This window comes from Lupinus angustifolius, chromosome LG04 (genome assembly GCF_001865875.1).
Source record: "Lupinus angustifolius cultivar Tanjil chromosome LG04, LupAngTanjil_v1.0, whole genome shotgun sequence".
Taxonomy (NCBI): Eukaryota; Viridiplantae; Streptophyta; class Magnoliopsida; order Fabales; family Fabaceae; genus Lupinus; species Lupinus angustifolius.
In genome coordinates, this window is record NC_032012.1 from 22,066,945 (window position 1) to 22,087,616 (window position 20,672).

Consider the following 20,672-nt stretch of genomic DNA (forward strand, 5'->3'; position numbering starts at 1 on the left):
TTTAGTGAAAATTGGGTTGGCGGCAATGTGCATTGTCGAGTTGTTGTCACAGAATATGCTGACATATTTATTATGAGGAATTCCTAGGTCTCTAAACAAATAACAACCATTGTACTTCACAGGATGCCATAGCTAGGGCCCTATATTCAGCCTCGAAAGAAGATCTAGAAACTATGTTTTGTTTCTTGCTTTTCCAAGATATGAGGGCATTTCCCAAGAAGAAACACCAACATGTTATGGATTTGCGAGCATCCAAACAAGTTGCCCAATCTGAGTCTGAGCAACCTTGAATGACAATGTTCTTTTCTCTTGGAAAAAATATGCCTTGCCCAGGTGAATTCTTGAGATATCTTAGTATTCTAGTGGCTGCTTTGAAATGCACATCAGTAGGGTTGGCTAAGTATTGACTCAGGGATCCAAAGGAGATGTCTGGCCTGGTGTGTGTGAGGTACAATAATCTTCCCACCAGTCTTCTATAGGAGGTTATATCTTGAAGAGGTTCTCCTGATTGAGAATGAATTTTGGAGTTGTAATCTATAGGAGTTGATGCAGGTTTGGATACTAGGAATCCAATGTCTTGAAGTAGGTCCAAGGTGTATTTTCTCTGGTACAAGCATATCCATTCTCTTGTTCTAGCCACTTCCATGCCTAGGAAGAATTTAAGTTTGCCAAGGTCCTTGATGATGAACTTATTGTTGAGTACATATTTAGTGTATAGGATCTGCTCCAAATCATTACTTGCCAATATTAAATCATCCACATAAACTAAAATGATCGTGAAGCCACTGTTAGTGTTCTTAGTAAATAGAGAATAATCAGAAGGGGATTTAGAGTAACCTGTTTGGATTAAGGTGTTTGTGAGTTTGTCATGCCATTGTCTACTAGCTTGCTTCAAGCCATATATTGATTTTTGTAGTTTGCAAACCAGATTAGGAACTGAGTTTTTGAGTCCTAATGGTTGCTTCATGTAAACAAGTTCCTTGAGATCTCCATGAAGGAATGTTGTATTGATGTCTAATTGATGTAGGTGCCAGTTGTTATGAGCAGCAAGACAGAGTAGTACTCTTATTGTGGTCATTTTCACTATAGGGCTGAAAGTGTCCATGTAATAAACACCCCCAGTTTGATTAAAACTCTTTGCTAGCAACCTTGTTTTATACCTTTCTATGGAACCATCTGCATTGTGCTTAACCTTGAAAACCCATTTACAACCTATGACCCTTTTGTTTTTGGGTAGAGGAGTTAAGGTCCATGTGTTGTTTTTTGCCAAAGCATTTAATTTTGTTCGTATAGCATCTTTCCAGCAGTCTAATTTGATAGCTTCATAATAGTCTTTGAGTGTCTGATCAATTGTTATGGATAAAGAAAAGTGTCTATGCTTAGCTGATAGATGGTTATAGCTAAGGTTGTGACTTACGGGAAATTTAACTTTAGGTTCAAGTGGATTAGTGTTATGGTTGAGTGTGCAATGGTAATCTGCTAGGTAGGTTGGGGATTTTCTTACTCTTTTGGATTGCCTAGTTTGATCAGGGTGGGGTAAGTTTTGTTAGTTGACAGTTTGGGAATTAGTGTCTCGGCTAGTAGGTAGATCAATTGTCTGAGTAGTAGTTGGTATCCAAGGCTCAGTCATAGAGTAGGAAAAAATATCTTTCTGTTTGACAGAAAGAATAGGTATATATTCTTGGTTGTACTTAGTTTCACAAGGAGTTTAGGTAGAGAAGGGAAATTTATGTTCAAAAAAATACAACATTCCTAGATATTGATATTTCATTGGTTCTTAAGTCCAAAAGAATAAACCCTTTTGTTCCTTGTTTAAAGCCTAAAAACACACACTTTCTAGATCTAGGATCCAACTTCTTTCTATGAGAAACTAAGGTTGAAGCATAACAGAGACTCCCAACGATTTTGAGGTTGCTAATATCAGGTAAAATTCCATACAATTTTTCAAAAGGTGATTTGTTAGACAGAAAAATAGTAGGTTGTCTATTAATCAAATGAATAGCATAAGAAACAACATAATTCTAGAAAGATGCACGAATATTAGATTGAAAAATTAAAGCTCTAGTTACACCAAGGATGTTTTGGTGTTTTCTTTCCACAACACCATTTTGTTGTGGTGTTTCTACACATGAGGTTTGGTGTTCTATACCCTTCTCAAGATAGAAATCCTTCATAAGGAATTCTTGTCCATTGTCACTCCTAATAGCTTTGATTTTAAGATTGAATTGAGTTAGGATGTAATTAACAAAACCTTTAACAAGTTGAGTAGTGTCACTCTTTTGTTTCATAAAGAAGATCCAGGTGAACCTGGTTTTGTCATCAACAACAATGAGAAAGTACTTATGCCCAAATGTGGATGGAGTAGAGATAGGTCCCCATATATCCATGTGAATTAGATCAAACGAAGCAATGGATTCAATAATACTAGTAGAGTAAGGAAGCCTTTTCTGTTTGGCCAAGTAACAGATCTCACAAGGATCTTGGCTCTTATTACATTTTATAATGGGAAAGGTGTTCTGCATAAGAAGTAATGTTTCATGAGACAAGTGTCCTAATTTAGAGTATCAAAGGTTACAATCATCATAACTGTTGTAGGTATTTACATTGTGAGGCTTAGTTTAATTTTTTCTGAAATCAGTTAGTACATATAATCCTCTTTTCAGCTTAGCTACACCAATCATCCTCAAGGAGTGTGGGTCCTAAATTTGACAATGATTGGTGGAAAAAATTAATGTGCAGCCCAAGGAGGTGGTGAGTTTTGAAATTGATATGAGATTGAAGTTAAAAATTGGCACATAAAGAATATTGTACAGGTACAATTCATCAGTGAACATAACAGTTCTTGAATAGTTGGAAATAACATGATTGCCATTAGGTAGATTGATGGATAAAGGTTTGATTCTCTTATAATTTCTAAATAAAGATAAGGAATGACAGACATGGTCTGTTGCTCCTGTATCAAGCTCCCAATTATTGGATTTAGATAAGCTAGTAAGGATGAGAAAGGGCTTACCCGAATTGTTCTGATCTAGAACAGATGTAGAGTTGGACATAGAAGTCACTTGATTAGTGATGTGATTGTTTTGGTTCATTGATTTTTGAATGAGGCTCCTTAGAGCATTGTGTTGTGCTGTTGTGAAAAGGCTATCAGCAGGTACTTCTTGCTTGAATGTAACCTTGATATGATCTTCAATTCCCTTTTGTTCTGAATTTGTTTCTTGTCCTTAATAGCAATTGATGTTGCTAGAGTTGGTTGAGTAGCTTGGTGGAAATCCGTGCTTCTTGTAGCATGTGTCCACTATATGGCAAGTTCTTTGACAAAAGGTGCAGATTTTTTGTCCTCTACCTCTGCTTAAAACACCAGCTTTCCCTTGCATATTGGATCTGCCCACACCTCTATACCCTCTCTCTACCACTTGACCTTGTCTCAAATGTGTTGTTGGCCAGGTTTATGGAAAATCTAGGTTCCTCAAATTGCATATGTCCCTCTTATTGGACAAGGATTGAGAAAACTTTGTTTATAGGTGGAAGGGGTTCCATGATCATAATATATGACCTTACTGAAGAGTATTGGCTATTCAACCCTGGGAGAAAGCAATTTACATATTCATTCTCCCTGTAGTTCCTATTAGTGGGTATGGTTGAGCAGTGACACTTGATCTTACAATAGCAAAGGGGAATAAGTTTATATGTGTCAAGTTGTTGCCATAACCCCTTTATTTGGGTGAAAAACTTATCAATCGAAACATTCCCTTGTTTTATCGAATGAAGTTGGCCTATGAGTTCTAAAATTCTAAACATGTCTCCCTGATGATATATTTCTTCTAAGTCATTTCATATTTCCTGTGCATTTTCCATCCACAATACACTCTGCATTATGGATGGTTTAATTGCTTGACTCGGCCAAGACACTACCAGGTTGTTGCATCTTTTCCAGGAAGGGTGCATCTGGTGATGACGAGGTGGCTTAGGAAGGGTTCCATCCACAAATTCCATTTTGTTCTTGGTTTCAAGAGCCATGCTCATGGCTCTTGACCATGGATGGTAGTTTTTGCCATTCAACAAAGAAGATACCAGAACAGCCCCCGGGTTTTCATTAGGGTGAATATGATAGGCGAGATGCTCGGGGTCTGAAATCCTCTTATTTACTCGCCCAAGCGAGAATCTCTAGCTTGGGTAAGGGCTTGGAAGTTGGAATTGATATTGACGGTTTTCAGAAGTCAGAGGGGACTCATTTTCACTTTCAGAACATATTCTGCACGAAAAAGGAGAGGGAAAAAGAAGGGGATTAGGATAGAAATCGTGGAAACGATTCTACTTCACATATTTCCTTGTATAATTTCATGATTCGAGTGTTGTAATAGCAAGAAGGAGTGATTAGATCTTGCTGAGGGATTCAAAATGTAATCTTCTAACCTTTGTACTCCTTGATTCGATTCCATTGTAATTGTTATTTGATTTTGGGAAGTTAATCCCGTTCTTAATGCATGAATTTAATTTGCTATTAATTTCTTGTTCTTGGGTTCACGTTTAATTGGGAAGTTAAACTTGACACCGAACCTGGATCATCTTCCTTCATACATCATTACTCTAGGAATGGAGAATAATGCATCAATTGCTTTTACATGGAACGTAATGCTAGTTAATTGGTCAAATATCCAAGGAATTGGTATTTGAGCAATTATCTAAGGAATTTACACTCAATGGATTGATGTGAATGATTTGTATGATATGTGCATCTGAATCAGTAACTTCATAATTCACTTGGAATTGAATTCATGGATGTCATTGGGAAAGAACGATGCATTTCGTTCACAATTTATTTTACTTGCTTTTTGTTCAATTTATGAGTTGTTACAATTAAACATGAAATTTTATACAAACACCATTGCAAATATATACTCAATTCATTCTTGTAGGAATTATTGTAAATTCACTCTACTCCCTGAGGACGATATCTTAGTATTTTACCGAATTTTATTACTTGTACGATACGATGCACTTGTCGTTCCATAAAATATCTAACTATGAACAAAGTCAGTAAAAGAGAGGATGAAGACAAGAAAAAGAAAAACAAGAAAGACTGAGTAAAATGTAGAAAATGGCGCAGTAGAGTCACCCTAAAAGGGTGCTCTGATACCATGTGAAAAATGATACTCCATGGTATAGAAGATGTATTGAAACGGAAGCTAATTGAATGCCAAAAGCGATGAACAAAAGATGAACAATGATGCTTCGAATGTGTATCAGCAACAAGAATTTTTAAGCTCATCCAAAACTTTGATGATGTTTCGAAGAGAAAAATATATCAAATAATAACATCAATGATTTTATTATTTCAAGTGAATAAAAGAGTGCAAAAGACTCACTATTTATAGAACTAGAGAAACTGAAAACTTTCCAAAAAAGGAAAACAAAACTATAACAGAAAAAACTGATTTATGAAATAATGCTAAAAATGGAAAGATTGAAATCAACGAAACTAAGAAGGGAAAATCAGAAATATATTATGTCAGTTTAAAAAATTAAATATTCATGACTTTTATTTTTTATTTTTACTTTATTTTGATAATTTAATATATGGTTAGGAATGTGCTTGAGGACCACAACTCATCCATACCTACCTAAATTTTGTTTTATTATTTACATGCCAAACATTGAAATTATCCAATAACCCATCGAAATCTGATTTAATCTTTTCTACTATACGTAATAATCTTAAATATGTATTGCCAAATAAATGCCAAAAAGCCCCAAACACTATATTGGAACTTGGAAATTTTTTAGCTTTTACATACATACAATGTATCAGCCTTATCAACGGTGACTGTGCAACCACTCTATATATTTTATCTCTCTCTAAATTGGTTTGCTTTCCGCTAGGCAGTGCTTTTGATCAAGTTGAATTTGAATGGGGAGAGAGCAGAATAAGATTATTACACATGGGTTGTCCCACCCATGTTGTCGTTTATATCTTCAACGAAATAGTGGTTTGAATATGACCAGTATCCGCGGAAAAGAAACAGCCAAGAACCAAAAAAGATGTTTTGATCCTACTGACCTTAATAACTTCTTTGAATTTTATATTATATACTTTAGTTAGATATCAATCAATTAGTAATGGCTTCTGCTGAGTAAATGCTAGTTTGATTTCTAGATCATAATAGAGTAAATTTTATACCTGATTTTTAGATTAATTTGGCCCATAATAAATTAAAATTTGGCCCATATATTTCCTTTATGTACCAAATTGTTTAACAATATATAAAGTCATAGATCAAATTAATGTTTCTATAATATCAATACATTCACTAATGGTAACAATCGGAAGAGTCATACTGAAATTTTATTCACTTTATCACCAAATAAATTATTATATGACGGTCCAATTAAATTGTCATTATTAATTTTATATTAATGATTTAAAATTAAATAAATTTATTTCAAATTGAGATAAATATAAAGTATAATAATATTTATATACCAAATGTGTAAAGATTCATAGACAGTTATTTCATCATCTATCATTTATTTATATTACTTTTATTTAAAGTATAAATGATTATTAAATATAAATGATATAGCGAAAGTGTAAAAATACATATATTTATTTCTCATAAATATATTGGATAATTGTTACTCAAACATTTAATTATTCTTCCTATCCACGAAGGGCATGTGTGTTGCAGTATTTGTCATGCACATGAATTCAAGTACTTTGGTAATAAAAAGCTTGTTTGATTCTCTATACAGTTTATCAGACCAAAAACATCTTCATCCAACCAAATCCATCGTGTTAAAGTAACATCTACCATCTTTTTCTTATCATTCCAACTTCATCATCTTTCTTTTTGACACTTTTTTCCCTCACCCTTCACCTTTATCTTCAACACTTGTTCCATAACATGTCTTAAAACTTAAAGCACTACCCACTGCATGAATCACACTGAAAATACAAACTAGTCATTTTCATTCAAGTAACAAATGGCCAAGGAAGCTTCTTTGTGCTTCTTGTTTCTCTCTTTTCTCATCACCTCTAGTGCTGGTAAGTATCTAACACTGATATAATATGATATCACTATGTAATGTAATCATCTTTGTTCTAGTGAATATTCTAGGCTAAAACTGCAACAATGATGTTCAATTTGTTGTCTTTAGTTATTTAGAGGAAGAAGCTTAAATTTTTAGATTATAATCTTGTTCTTTCACTCTTTGCAGGAACTTTGGTGGGATTTTCCTCAAAATCTGCTGAAACAATATCATTTCTTCAGCAAAGCAAGGTTTCTCCATCTCAGATTAGAGTTTTAGTCACAGATTATAGGATTTTGAACACTTTTACCAACTACAACAAGGTCTCAGTTGATTTATACTTGAACAAAACCTTAGTTGAAAATTTCATTACTTCAAAACCATATGCAGTTTCATGGCTAAAAACTCATGTAGTGAACTTTATTTCAAAAGTAAACATCAAAAGCATCATTATTAAGTGTGGTAGTGAGTACTTGGCACAAAATGAGATAGAACCTTCACTTTTATCTGCTCTTAAATCAGTTCATTCAGTTCTCAACAAGCTTCATGTAGGCAAGGAAGTAAAAGTCTCAGTAGCATTTCCACTGTTATACTTAGAGAAGTTAAATACATCACATGAAAAGGAACATCTTGTTAAGATTCTTTCATTTATAAAGGAAACAAAATCCTCTGTCTTCATAGAAGACAGCATTGAAGGAGAACTAAGCATTGGGGAACATTTTGTTCAGTCTATTATCGAAAGAGCCGCTCTCGCTGCTTCTGTTCTTCCTTGCAAGGATGTTCCTATGGTTCTCACAATCAAGAGCACAGTTATCCCAAGTTCAAAAGAAGTATCTCAATTTAGTGAAAGGATATCCAAATATCTAGAACCAAGAACTCAGATCATAAAGAGAATAGTTGCACTATATGCAGAAGTACACACAATAGAAGATTTTGCACAGAAACAGCTCCAAAGGGAAGAGGAAGAATTATTTCCTCACATGAGAAGAACTTTAGATGACACCACAACAAACCCACCAAACACAATTTTCCCTAAAAATCCTACACCAGCTGCTACACCAACAATCACACCACCAGATACACCAGCAATAATCACAGTTCCTTCTACTACCAGTCCTGTTTCAATTTCCCCAACCAATCCAGCTGCAATACCAGTAACAGTTCCTAACACCACACCTGTGCCCTTAACTCCAACAAATCCTGCTGCTTCTGCAACTCCAATACCAGTGCAACCAGTCATAAACCCTGTGGCATCTTATCCTCCTCCACCAACAAGTGTTCCTGTCATAAACCCTCTGCCACCTCCTGCAAACACAAATGCTCCTTCTGTCATTCAGGGACAGAGTTGGTGTGTGGCAAAGAATGGAGCACCACAAAGTTCTCTTCAATCAGCACTGGACTATGCTTGTGGAAATGGTGCTGATTGTTCACAGTTACAGCAGGGTGGGAGTTGTTATAGTCCAGTTACTTTGCAGAACCATGCTTCTTATGCTTTCAATAGCTACTATCAAAAGAATCCAGCACCAACTAGCTGTGACTTTGGAGGGAGTGCCTCCTTAGTTAACACCAACCCAAGTAAGATCTTAAGAGTTTAATAACATTTCATTTTATTTTACACTATGCTAATCAAAATTGATGACCATTTTTATGGTCTTAGGTAGTGTTCGGTTCACATAATGTTTTTACATTCTTAGGCATATCATTTGGGAATGCCATTACACTTGTTTGGTAGAACATTAGAAAAAATAATGCCTAGGAAATAGAGAAAGTAAAAGCATTCTCCAGCATCTCAGTTGTAAAGTAAAACAAAAAATTTGGATTCGTAACTTTTTGAGGTGGGAATGCTTTTATATTTCTGGTCATCATATTTTTAAGAATACACTCAAAATAATGCTGACAACCTAACAATACCTTAGGTGTGAATCTTTCACATTCTTATGTTAGGCATCAAAATCATACCAACAATAACAAAGTTATATTATACCTTAATCCAACTTTTATTTGCATGTGAATTTTGAATAGGTTCGGGTTCTTGCATTTTCCCATCATCATCTTCATCAACAACAACAACGCCAATTTCGTCACCCCCAACAACAACTACACCATCAAATACTACACCACCACCAAGTCCTATAACTCCTCCATCATCAATTCCAACAACACCTACAACACCACCAGCAACACCTACATCATCAATTCCTACAGCACCAACGACACCCTCATCTTCAGGAACTGGCACTTTCGGGTAAGTTATATACTTATATAACAAGTTTCTCAATGATTCTATGTCACAAAATGAGTCTTGAAGATACTAATCATGGCCCTGTATTGCAGCTATGGTACACCACCTTCAGTGTTAAATCCAAGCATCCCAACATCAGGCATAATGCCAGGTTTTCCCCCTGCTGAAAATTCCACATCGTTAACCTCACATTCAGTTAGTCTTCTGATACCTTCTTTTGGCTGCATGACTCTGATTATATCATTTGTCACTGCAAGACTCATTATGCAGCCATAGAGAAAAAAGTTTCCCATGTGGATCATAGTATTAGTTTTGTTCTAGCATTACAAGCAGAAGCAGTGTACATATCTATAAACGAAGGAAAACAGTTGAGATAGAATTGCGGCCAAGTACACGACACTCCGATCTGGTGTGGTTTAGGAAGGGTAGATTTACACGGACTTGTCCATGACCGAGTTAGAAGGGAAGAAAAGAAAGTGCATGGTGCTAACTTAAGCTTAGGTGATGATCAGGGAATTTCTACTGTGGAAGTAATTGCTGCTTCTGGTTATAGGCTGTGCAACATAGTATGGTCATGTACATAAATATTCCTTTTTCCTTTGATGTTGTGTACTTCGAGAGATTGAATTAGTAGTTACTATATTTTATGAAGTTGTTTTAGCGATTGATTTGCATAAATGGGGAATGTTATTCATCAAAATAGTCCATTACATGTTTTAAGAGCCAATTATGAGACTTTGAGTCTTTGATGAGATTTAGATGGATAATAATATGTCACGGATAACAATCATGGTAAATCAGGAAGGATTATTAAGGTAAGAAACAGTGAGAGCACCTCTTCTCATTATTATTTCTCAGATCTTGAACTTGAATGCTTAAACCATGATCTTGTGAACTTCAAAGGAACTTGTGAACAAAAAAATTAACAGTTTTTCATATATAAAAAACAAGAAATTTAAGTCATCAGAAATTGTGATTTTTAAGAGCAGCATTATATATGCTTTGATTCTTTAACCAATGCACTGCTGGACCCTTTTTAAATAATAAAAAAAGTTTTTCATTTTCATGTTTAAAAACATTAGCTTTTTCATATGGTGAATCACAAAATTGTTAGGTAGTTTTCTCTTGTTATAAAAAACATGCACAATCACAATTTGGTTAAATAACAAACACCTTTCCCTTTTTCTGATTGAGAAAGTTAAAGGCACCTAGTATGAGAATAAAAAAAAGTGATGTGATGAAATATGAAACACCCCAAAAAAAGGGTCTACATCTTAATCTTAAAGCATTGGATTCCAATTATAACATTATAGTACTCAATCGTCAAAGAAAATAATGACAAAGCACTAAAATAACCAAACACCTCTACTTTTTAAGCTGACACATGTGACGAGTGATATGCTTTTCTAAGATCCGAATCATAGTCACATTATGAAGTAGCTGACGACATTTCATGATTTTGTAAATAATTTATTGAAAAGGGTCTAGGTCTACCACAAAATTGTAGCCAACATCTATATAATAATTTGAATGGCCACTTAACCATAAATAAAATAAAGAACCTTAAGAGCGGTCATTATATCATAGAAACTAATGAAAGAACTTAACTGCAGCTATTGTAATGAGACATAAATCACATGTCTATCCTGTCACAAGCCAATAAGAATGTTACTTTTTGTTTTAAAAAGTAACATTTTTATTGTAATGGGAATATATGATTGCTCAGGGTAGTAACATAGATCCAAGTCCATTGTAATGCAGTTTCATGCAACACAACAAAAATTCCATGTAATCTTGATGTTGCACTTGCACATGCTAAAAGCTACTAGATTATCTCTAAAACTGCATTTCTACAGTGCAAAATGGTTCCTAAAACAGCGTCTAGAGTCTCTACACTAGTTGAATGAAGTTAAAGAATGAATTATATTACTCTATAATCTATAGTATAGAAGAACCATTTTGGATACAGGAATGGTTTCACCGCTTTGAAAATACCACCATGACCATCATGGACACTGAGATCACAATTTTGAATGCAGAGGTGTCCCAGAAATTCTGATTTTGGTTTTCTGCTGACACAATTCCTTGTTTTGCTGCTAATTGATCTCTCAGTTCCTTAATATCATTGTCCCTTCGCTCTCCCATCTGTTCACAAACACATACAATTAAACATGTTATTTGACTAAATTATCATTGGACTAGAAACATTAATAGGATAATTCACCAAAAAAATTAAAAGGATTTGATTCGGGCATTGACAAACAAATGACATAAAATTCACTAAGTATGCAAGTAAAGACATGATGTTCCATGATATAATGCAAAATCTGACCCAAAAACTATCACAGCAATTGATCAAACAATTCAAAAGGCAGCAGTGAAGAGCTCAATTCACTGTAAACATTAGAGTATCTTATAAATGCCAAAAAATGTAACTCCATTTGTACAACTAAAATAGACACAGACGATACATCAGTATTCATTCACACTCACATTAGTCTACCATGTCTATAAAAGTGTCTTATTTAAAAAAAATATATAAAAAATTGAGGAAGAGCTAGGTTTACCCTCTGGAGTTTTCGTGTCTGGGAACGAGCTTCCTGCAGACAGAATTCCAGCTTCAACACCCTCTTCTTAAGCTCCTGATCAGTGTGCCGCCGCTTCTCCAACTGTGTTATAAAACAGATCAATGACATTAAACAACACTAGCCAAGGGCCTAAGAAAATGGTAAGAAATCACAAACTAAATGAATGAGTAGTTTCGTCAAATCAGGATGGCTTTACCTGTGACTCTAATTCCTTAGTCTTGAGCTTCCAATGAGCAGACATAATATTGATTTCATCCTTAAGTTTTAAAATCTGCTCATCCTTAACAACTAGAAGCTTATTCATCTTCTCGAAATTCCTAAGAGAAACCTCATCTAATATTTTCCGAAGTTCACAATCCTTGCTTTCTCCTGCTTTTGCAAGAGCCTCCATAATATCATGCTCAATTCTCAGAACTTCATCTTTCAATTGCTTTTGTGAAGATTCCCTTGCCTTAAGATCATTCTGTAGATTATCTAGTTTCTCGCCCAGCCTATTAATGCAATCCTCATGCTTTCTCAGTGAACTATTTTTCTCATCTAATTCTTTAATAAGATCTAAACATTGGAGTTGTGCTGATTTTGCTGATGCAGCACTTGCATCTGCAGTTGCTATAGTTGCTACATACTGTATTCTAAGATCATCCAATTCCTTCAGATACTGTATCAAGATTACAAAGAATGTTAGGACTAAATGATACTCAGATTAATGCTTGGGCTAAACAAACATGGTTAAAGGATATCTTTAACTTGGAATGTTGAACTTGCTAGATATATCAAGTCATAGAATATGAAAACTGTCTCTCAGAATCCAATGGATTTCAAAGGAGTCTACTTATAGGGAAAGCAACATGGAAATGGTACAACCAGTCAACCACAAAGGTTATGGTTACAATTTTGAAGTTACTTTGCACCATAATATCATGTTATTGTTAAAGTTGACCCAGACATACTTGGAATATGAGGATATAGTCTTTAGAAGAAAATAAATTGTAATTTTTCCTTCAGTAATGATACCCTTACTATTCAGATCTTCACCTGGATCATCAATGTGTTCTTTCCGATAATACAATCTATTTATTAGGTAGTATGGACTTGTGTGGAGGGATTGTTAGAAGTCAGATTAAATAAAATATATCAAATGAAAATTAGTCCAATTTCTAAAGGTGGATGCCAAGAAAAACCATAAGCGAAATGCTTAGGAAAGATTTTTTTAGAGAATAGTGTTTTGTCAATGGACTAATTTATAATAGAGTATTATGACATAGTTCGTTAAAACATTATGAGGTCGTTCGATCCATGTAGCAGACCTCATCTATTAAGATTTGGTTGTTGTATCCATTAAATTAAAGTCTATTTGTTACCATCATAATATATGTGCCTACTGCCTAGTATATCATATACCATTGATGGAATAACAACAAATGAAACTGCATTCGATTATGTGGCAGCATCTTGGGAAGTTTGGAGCATATACAGACAAATCCTACATAGAACCACAACAGCTACTCCTTGGAATTATTTAGCTATTAATAGATGTCAAATTACAAGAGGCATTCAATATTAAACTGCTCCATCACCGGAAGAGATTTGAATTTGAATTTGAATTTGAATTTATTAGTTATTAATTCCTTATGTCTGTGAATAGTTACAAACTTTCAATCTACCGGTTGACCATAAAAGACAAGTGATATACAAACATTATTGCATATATCAAGAAAATTATTTATATCAGCGACTTTCCAACTTAGCAAAAAATGATGGACTATTCCCAACGGCTACATTATAATTAATTTTGGTGTTAATGCTTGTTACAAAGTTAACAAGCTAATAATTAGTGCAAAAAAAATGACATGGGCAAAATTGAAAAACAATCCATGACAGAAGGGGGCCAGAATAATAATACATTAAAGCACCTAGCAATCTAATCACCCTTTTCTTCAAAGTCAAATAGGATCCATTAAAATGAAACATGAAAACAAATGGAAAGTATCCATAAAGAAGCCTAGCACAAAATATATAAGATCATCCACACCAATTCAGTTGAACAGAAAAAGAGTGTACTAATTTAAAATTGAAAATAACCAAATGTTAAAAACACTTCTAAATTCTAATCAAACAGTAATATAAAATCAAGAGATATGTTCTACAAACAAAAAATAGTAAACATGAATAAAACCTTTTCAGCAGAAGAAGCTGAAGCCTGAAGCTTCTCGTTTCTTTCTTCCAAATTCTTTTGCAGTCTCCCAATTTCCAATTCCATGCTCTTGGCTTTTGTTTCTGCTTCCTGTGAAAAAAATATCCATAAAAATTTGATTTTTATCTGACCCCACAATCACATAGTAGAAATGATTGATACCAAAGTTGTAAACTTTATTAGCATGTTGGAAAAGAGAAAACTATAAACATTGTTGTATTGCTACAAAAAGAGACAGAATCAATCCAAAAACACATGAAATGAATCTACTATGTACCTGTCTCGTTAATGTTTCTTTAGAATAAGATTGCTCCTGTGTGGCAAGGCGAGTTCGAAGCTCCTTCAACTCTGCAGCTAATGAAACCACATTGCGCCGAAAACTCTGCTTTTTTTCATTCAAATCCTTTAACAATGGATCAACATCTCTAACAGCTGAAGTTGATGTCAATGGCAGAGAACTGGGTGAAGATGTTTTCTCAAAATTTGACATGGGAAATTGAGATTTTTCCAATGGTGTATGGTAATGAATATGAAGTATGCAATACACCAAATCAGATCCTATGGAGCAGAGAAACCAGGTTCAGCAGTTCACGGTTGTTGAAATGAAAGCAATTATGCTTCATCCCTGTATGTGAATTGTGAACATGATAGTTGTGCATTTAATATAATAAGAATTAGGATTCTACCCAAGCAAGACAAAAATAGTGAATTGGTTAGTAAAAATAGAATAGCTAAGAAAGTACTGAAACTTTTTCTTTGCAGGGAAAGGGAATAAAATGAAGTCAAATATTTTGAATGATAAATTACTGAGCTGACAAATTTTGTGCTGTTGGTGTAACTAAATGGGTTAGTCGGATTCAAAAGGACTTATGGTTATTTTTATTGAAATCGAATTAAGCAGTAGAAATTAGTAAATTACAGTCTGACACCAAAAAATTATTTTCCTAAGAAGATAAATATTTATTTGCATAAAAATTACAATGAAATTTGGCCTATTTTTTCTCTGGCACAAAATGCAGCAGACATCAATTTCCAACATAATTGAGAAGAGAGAGAAGTAACGGTGACCCGTTGTGGGTTTATAATTTATCTATCATTGTCAAATAAAAAAAGTAGTACAAAAAATAAAATAAAGAGAGACGTGTCGAAATTAATATGGTTGTAGGAAGAAGATTCAAAATAATTTGAACCAAAAATTCAAACTTTAAGCATATCCCCAGATACCCATCTCATTACAAAACCCAACTTCAAAGTTCAAACAATAATAAATTTCAATATGAAACATGGAAGAATAATAAGCATACATACCAATATCTTCTTTGGATCTTCGGATTCATTGAAGTGTACCGTGTTTTAGTGTGTATGATGATGAAGGTAGAGTTGAATGAGAAGGTGATGCGACGAAAGTGGTAATAGAATAATATATGGAAATGAAAGAAAATGTGTAATGAGAAATTACAAGCTTATGCCGCAATTCCAGCTATTTTATTTGTGTTCTTGTCTTATGTGTGAGTGATTGAGTTAGCTTGTTCTACGCGACCTGTCTTACGTTCGGGAATTGTTAGGTTCGGATTTTGTATATTTTGTCCTTCTCTGGCTCCGCCTACAAATAATTATTTTAATAAACTAATCTATTTTAAAATGACCGTATCATACAAATTTCAGTATGTTAAGAATTGTATAATCAATTTTTCCGTTTATAAGGAATTTAGCCGTTCTTATAAAGTTATACCATTAAATTAACGTCTCCTATAGCATGGATATCAAACAATTTGCCTGTGACCTGTAGAGGAAGCTCTTATTTTTTACTATTTTTGTTTGGAATAAACTGCATGGTCTTTACAAAATGTTAGTGAGATTTCTTTTTTAAATAAAAGTTGTTCTTACCAAATACCAATATTAAAATATCTAATTGCTTTTATTAGAATTGAAAGTTTAATTAATATATGCGTTAACATAATTTTTTTGCATCAATCGTATTATTTTTATCGTTGACTCTATCCATTTTTTTAGAAATGAAAAACATGCATGTTAATATATTAATAATATTAGTGTAAAATGATAAATTCTTGCATATAATATTATATATTATATCCTTTTAATTGTTAGTAGACAAAGTATATAATCTTTATATTTAGAAATGTTTTTATCTAAAAACAACTTTACCAATTTTACAATCTAATTTTGTTATCAATGTGATACTTTTACTAAAATAATTATAAAATATTAAATGTTATTAAATATAAGAAAATTATTTTATATTTTTACAATTTAATATAAATATGTACTGTTCCAAAACAATTTTCAGATGTATTATTTTATTGTGGTCAATTATAACAGAGTATTATTATACATGAGCCAAATATTGAAATAGTTTTTTTTTTTGTAATAAATGAAAAATTATTTATTTTATAAGAAAACGAAAAAAATATATTAAATATAGTTGAAAAATCTAAGAGGTTAGGTTCGGAGTTTCCGAAGCTACAGCTAGGTTTGATTGGGCATCGACACCAAAAAGTTGAGCGCGGCAAATACAAATTTTGGTCTTAGCGTATCGTTTTGTAACACTTGTAATGCGTGGATGTCAGAGGCCAATATGAATATATCAAGGTCACTATCGTGTGCAGTATATGATTTTGAATTTTGAATTTTGATGTTACTATCAATTCTCAAAACTAAAAATATTTATTTTTGTTGTTGTTTTTATAAAATTCATTTTCACTCCCATTACCAAAAAATCATTGTTCACTTCAATGTTTATTTTCTCAAGTGAGAAGTTTACCTTTATTTGTATGCAAAACCCTGATATCCAGTAAAAAAATTCCTATATAGTGTGTACTTTTGCAAGAGAAATGAATAAAATTTGAACAAAAAATATATACACTGTTAATTCCTCACCTACCATTCATCTACAATTATTATTGATGATTCAAAAATATAAATAAATAGTAGATAATATACTGACTGTTATAAATATTTACACTAATAGTACATAAATATTACATTTATAAGATATTTCTTGTATAACAACTTCAATTTCATTATCATTTTTCCCTTCTTCTTTAAAATAATATGTCATGTCTCTTATTGGGCTTAAAATTAGTTGAATTATTTTTTTAAATTCAAATTCAACTTTAGACTTATAGCTTCGTGGATGTTGTTTGGACCAACTTTTGAACTTGAATTTGGTCATACATGTGATTAAATATAATGTATTTTCTTTTTAGTTAAGTTTCTCAAAATTGTTTAATATTATGGATATCTAATTTGATATATTAAATTATATATATATTTAAATAATTTATATATATATATATAATGAAAAATTAGAGAATTAATAATATGTAAAATTATATAAGTATCGTAGCAATAAATTAGTTGTGCAAGAATGTTATAAATAATTAGCAAAATGAAACAAATTAAAAATATGAAATTATATAAATAACTAAATCGTTACAACAAATGTATTATCGAGTTTAGACCAAATAGATATTATTATTTTATACACAAATGAATAAAGATGTACAAATACGAGCCACGGGTAATCACAAGAGAAGTCAAGTTGGGTCATGTTGTCTTATTCAATCAATTCTAAATATCGATTGCGTCTAGTTTTTTAGCCTAGAGTGACTCTAGATCCGATGAAATTCGAACATATTCGAATCCAATCATGATCACACTATATCGAATAACCAGATAGGATCCAAAACATCCCAATGTCAAACACATCAACCCTATTCTCCTACTTCAAACTTTCTTCTTATTGAACACATTATGAAGTTATCTCATTGTCTAAGTGACATTAGATGAAGTGAATTATGTAGAAAATATATCAAAAGCAACTGCAAATGAATCTTTAGACAACGTTTAGTACTTTTGAATTTTGATCTTGAAGCAGAGTGAGATATCTCCGTGATACTCCCTTATATATCATTAGCATGACACCTTAATACAAAAACATATATACTAATAATGTGTTACTTTGCCCATTTCCTTATTGACAAAATGCCAGTTAGTTTTATTAATACATTGTACTCATGAATGTTTCCAAAATTGCGTAATCACATGATTCATGCCATTGAAACATTCACATTTATCAAAATCCATTTTATCCTAGTCGAAACTTTCATTTATAAGATTGGTAATTTTGTAGTGCAATATTATATATGCATCCAATAATTAACATGTCATTCTTTCATTAATCTTGAAATTAGTGCCATTTGAGATGAACATAATCTAAATACTTGTATATAATATAAAAGGCATTAATATTATATATGCATCGAATAATAAACATGCCATTCTTTCATTAATCTTGAAATTAGTGCCATTTAAGATGAACACAGTCTAAATACTTGTGTATAATATATAAAGGGCAAAAGAAACAATGGACCAAATAACATATTGAACTATATCTAGTCAACTAATATATGAGAAAAAGATGTATGAGTTGATTATATAGTGTAAGATTTTTTTATACTGTTATTGTATTATCCTTTGTTCATTTTTAATTATTATTATCTATTCGATAAAAGTAATACAAATGAATAATGGATGATATAAACTTTTATACTGTCAGTATATAAATATTACACGCATAATATATATCTATGACAATAAATAACTAGATATGTCTATCTATACTATATATAAAGCCAAAACTTGAAATAACTTTTCTCATAGTGTTCGATATCTAATATGTAGAATATAAATAACTAGTTTGATGATGTTCGATATCTTTGGTTGAAATAAGTTCCAAAATCATATGAAAAACTATCATTCAATCTATATTTAGGAACTTATCTTTTGGTGGTTACTGTTGTATTGTATGCATTGTAACAGTATGCACTACTATATAGTTTGTGTCATGGTTGTTATGGTAGATGAGTTTGTGGTTTGTATTTTACCTTTTTACCTTTACTTGATTGGTTGGTTAAGTAACTACCAATCTTTATTAGATGTGTATATTCTACACTTTCATTATGCAGAATCAATTCAAGATCAATAACAAAATCTAGATGTCTTATTTATTTTTGTCTCTCCCAAATTCTTTTTTTGTTGGATTCTTAAGATGGTATCAGAACAACTCAAATTGAGAGCACTGCTACACATTCATCTTCCTCTGTTTATCCGACTAGATGGACTTGAAGTCCTCTCATGTTTCTTCTGTTCTTGCTGACCTTGTAATACCTAACAAGTCAAGACTAAAAATGCAATCTAGTTTACTTACTTATTCCCAGCAAGATTACCAGTTTCCTGCAAGCTTGCAGCATATTTCTCTGCCAAATTTTGAACCTCTAACGATGCACATAGCCAAGCGATTCAAGATCATCTTTTATGGTCTGTTCAACTCAAAGATTGTCAAGCTTTATATCACAATATAGAAAATCCTGAGAGTGCATATACTCAACTTTGTTTATCAGCTGAACTGCAAGCATCAGAACTGTCTTCAGAGATAATTTTTGGTTGCAATAGTTAAATAAGTCTTCAAGACTTGGTCCAAGAAGGTGCATCAGTTTGTACATGAAGATCTTGATTTTAACACTGAAGGTTCAATAAACCATTCTGTATTTCTCTCATAATTCTTTTCTTGTTATTATTGAGCAAAAATTGCTCATATTTCATAAAATTCTTCTTGATAGTCTTAGGGTAAATATTGTCCAAATTTCATCTCACTCTTTAGCCAAGAAATGAAGATGGTATTCTTGAACAAGTATTGTTCATATTTGATTACATTCTAGTTTTTTCTCATTCTTTGGCCAAAAAATAACCAAGATAGTATTGGAGCAATCATATCATTTGATCTTCTTTCTATTATGTTGATTCTTGATGAACAACATTATCTTTTCCAATTTTACGAGATTTATTCTATTCAATAGTATTATTTGGTTGTCATTCTATTCAATTCATCTTATATGATCTCAGCTTGTTTCTGAGTCACTTGATAATTTTAGTTAGACTTGGAATTGGCTCTATGATAGATAAGCAAGTAGATAAGTCTCATGTAGTTTGGTCAATTGAGTTGCGTAGAAAATTTGTTGCTACTGTTAATCAATTTGGCCTTGAGAAGGTTGTTCCAAAGAAAATACTTGACCTTATGAATGTGTAAGGGCTTACTAAGGAAATTTGTCAAGGCATCTGCAGAAACATATATTCTATGTGAAAAAGGCAACCCAACAAACTAGTATGGTTGTTGTCATTGATGGTAGTAATTCTTACATGAGGATGTGTTCAATAGATGGATATGGTGATTTTTGTTCCTACTCTGGACGAGGAAGGATTTCAACCATTACATTACCATCATATGCCACCCCTCAAAATACCCCTAGCTATGATTTTTCATCACATAATGGTTTATTTCCAAAATTCACAAGTGATCTAAAGTGCATGGGGTACTATGATATATGTGTCGCGCCCCGATTTTCGGCTACGCGACCTCTCGAGTCGCCACTACATTTTTTACTGTCAAAAATGTAGAAAAATCTTTTTTAGCCCAATTATCTTGGACTTTTTGGATTTTTGATATCCAGGTTCGGAAGTCGGTTACGGGGTAGGGAAGGTATTAGCACCCCACCCGCCCGCCTTAGGCGGTACCCTATACTAAACTACATGGATTATT

The 20,672-nt window shown here is 32.8% G+C and overlaps 2 protein-coding genes and 1 long non-coding RNA gene across 8 annotated transcripts; 1 reads left to right on the top strand and 2 right to left on the bottom strand.

Annotated features, from left to right (window-relative positions):
• Nucleotides 6,865-7,323, bottom strand: LOC109346237. Its single transcript, XR_002107496.1, has 2 exons — nt 7,210-7,323; nt 6,865-7,036 (listed from the first exon to the last, which is right to left on the bottom strand). It is a non-coding gene; the product is annotated as an uncharacterized LOC109346237 (long non-coding RNA).
• Nucleotides 6,935-9,653, top strand: LOC109346236 (proteoglycan 4-like). Of its 4 annotated transcripts, none has more exons than XM_019585678.1 (5): nt 6,935-7,045; nt 7,219-8,314; nt 8,354-8,604; nt 9,052-9,274; nt 9,364-9,653. In XM_019585678.1, the coding sequence occupies exons 1-5, from the start codon at nt 6,985-6,987 to the stop codon at nt 9,545-9,547; spliced, it is 1,815 nt and encodes a 604-aa protein (XP_019441223.1). In that variant the 5' UTR covers nt 6,935-6,984; the 3' UTR covers nt 9,548-9,653. The 4 variants fall into 4 exon arrangements, with proteins under 4 accessions (XP_019441223.1, XP_019441222.1, XP_019441221.1 ...); XM_019585677.1 differs by having other exon boundaries at nt 7,219-8,071; nt 8,108-8,604; XM_019585676.1 differs by having other exon boundaries at nt 7,219-7,959; nt 7,996-8,604.
• Nucleotides 10,789-15,589, bottom strand: LOC109346238 (myosin-11-like). 3 transcript variants are annotated; one of them, XR_002107497.1, is made up of 7 exons: nt 15,362-15,589; nt 14,331-14,678; nt 14,036-14,143; nt 12,056-12,517; nt 11,839-11,940; nt 11,031-11,416; nt 10,789-10,896 (listed from the first exon to the last, which is right to left on the bottom strand). XR_002107497.1 is itself a non-coding variant. In XM_019585680.1 (6 exons), the coding sequence occupies exons 2-6, from the start codon at nt 14,541-14,543 to the stop codon at nt 11,249-11,251; spliced, it is 1,053 nt and encodes a 350-aa protein (XP_019441225.1). In that variant the 5' UTR covers nt 14,544-14,678; nt 15,362-15,589; the 3' UTR covers nt 11,023-11,248. The 3 variants fall into 3 exon arrangements, 2 of the variants coding, with proteins under 2 accessions (XP_019441225.1, XP_019441226.1); XM_019585680.1 differs by lacking the exon at nt 10,789-10,896 and having other exon boundaries at nt 11,023-11,416; XM_019585681.1 differs by lacking the exons at nt 10,789-10,896; nt 15,362-15,589 and adding an exon at nt 14,797-14,913 and having other exon boundaries at nt 11,023-11,416.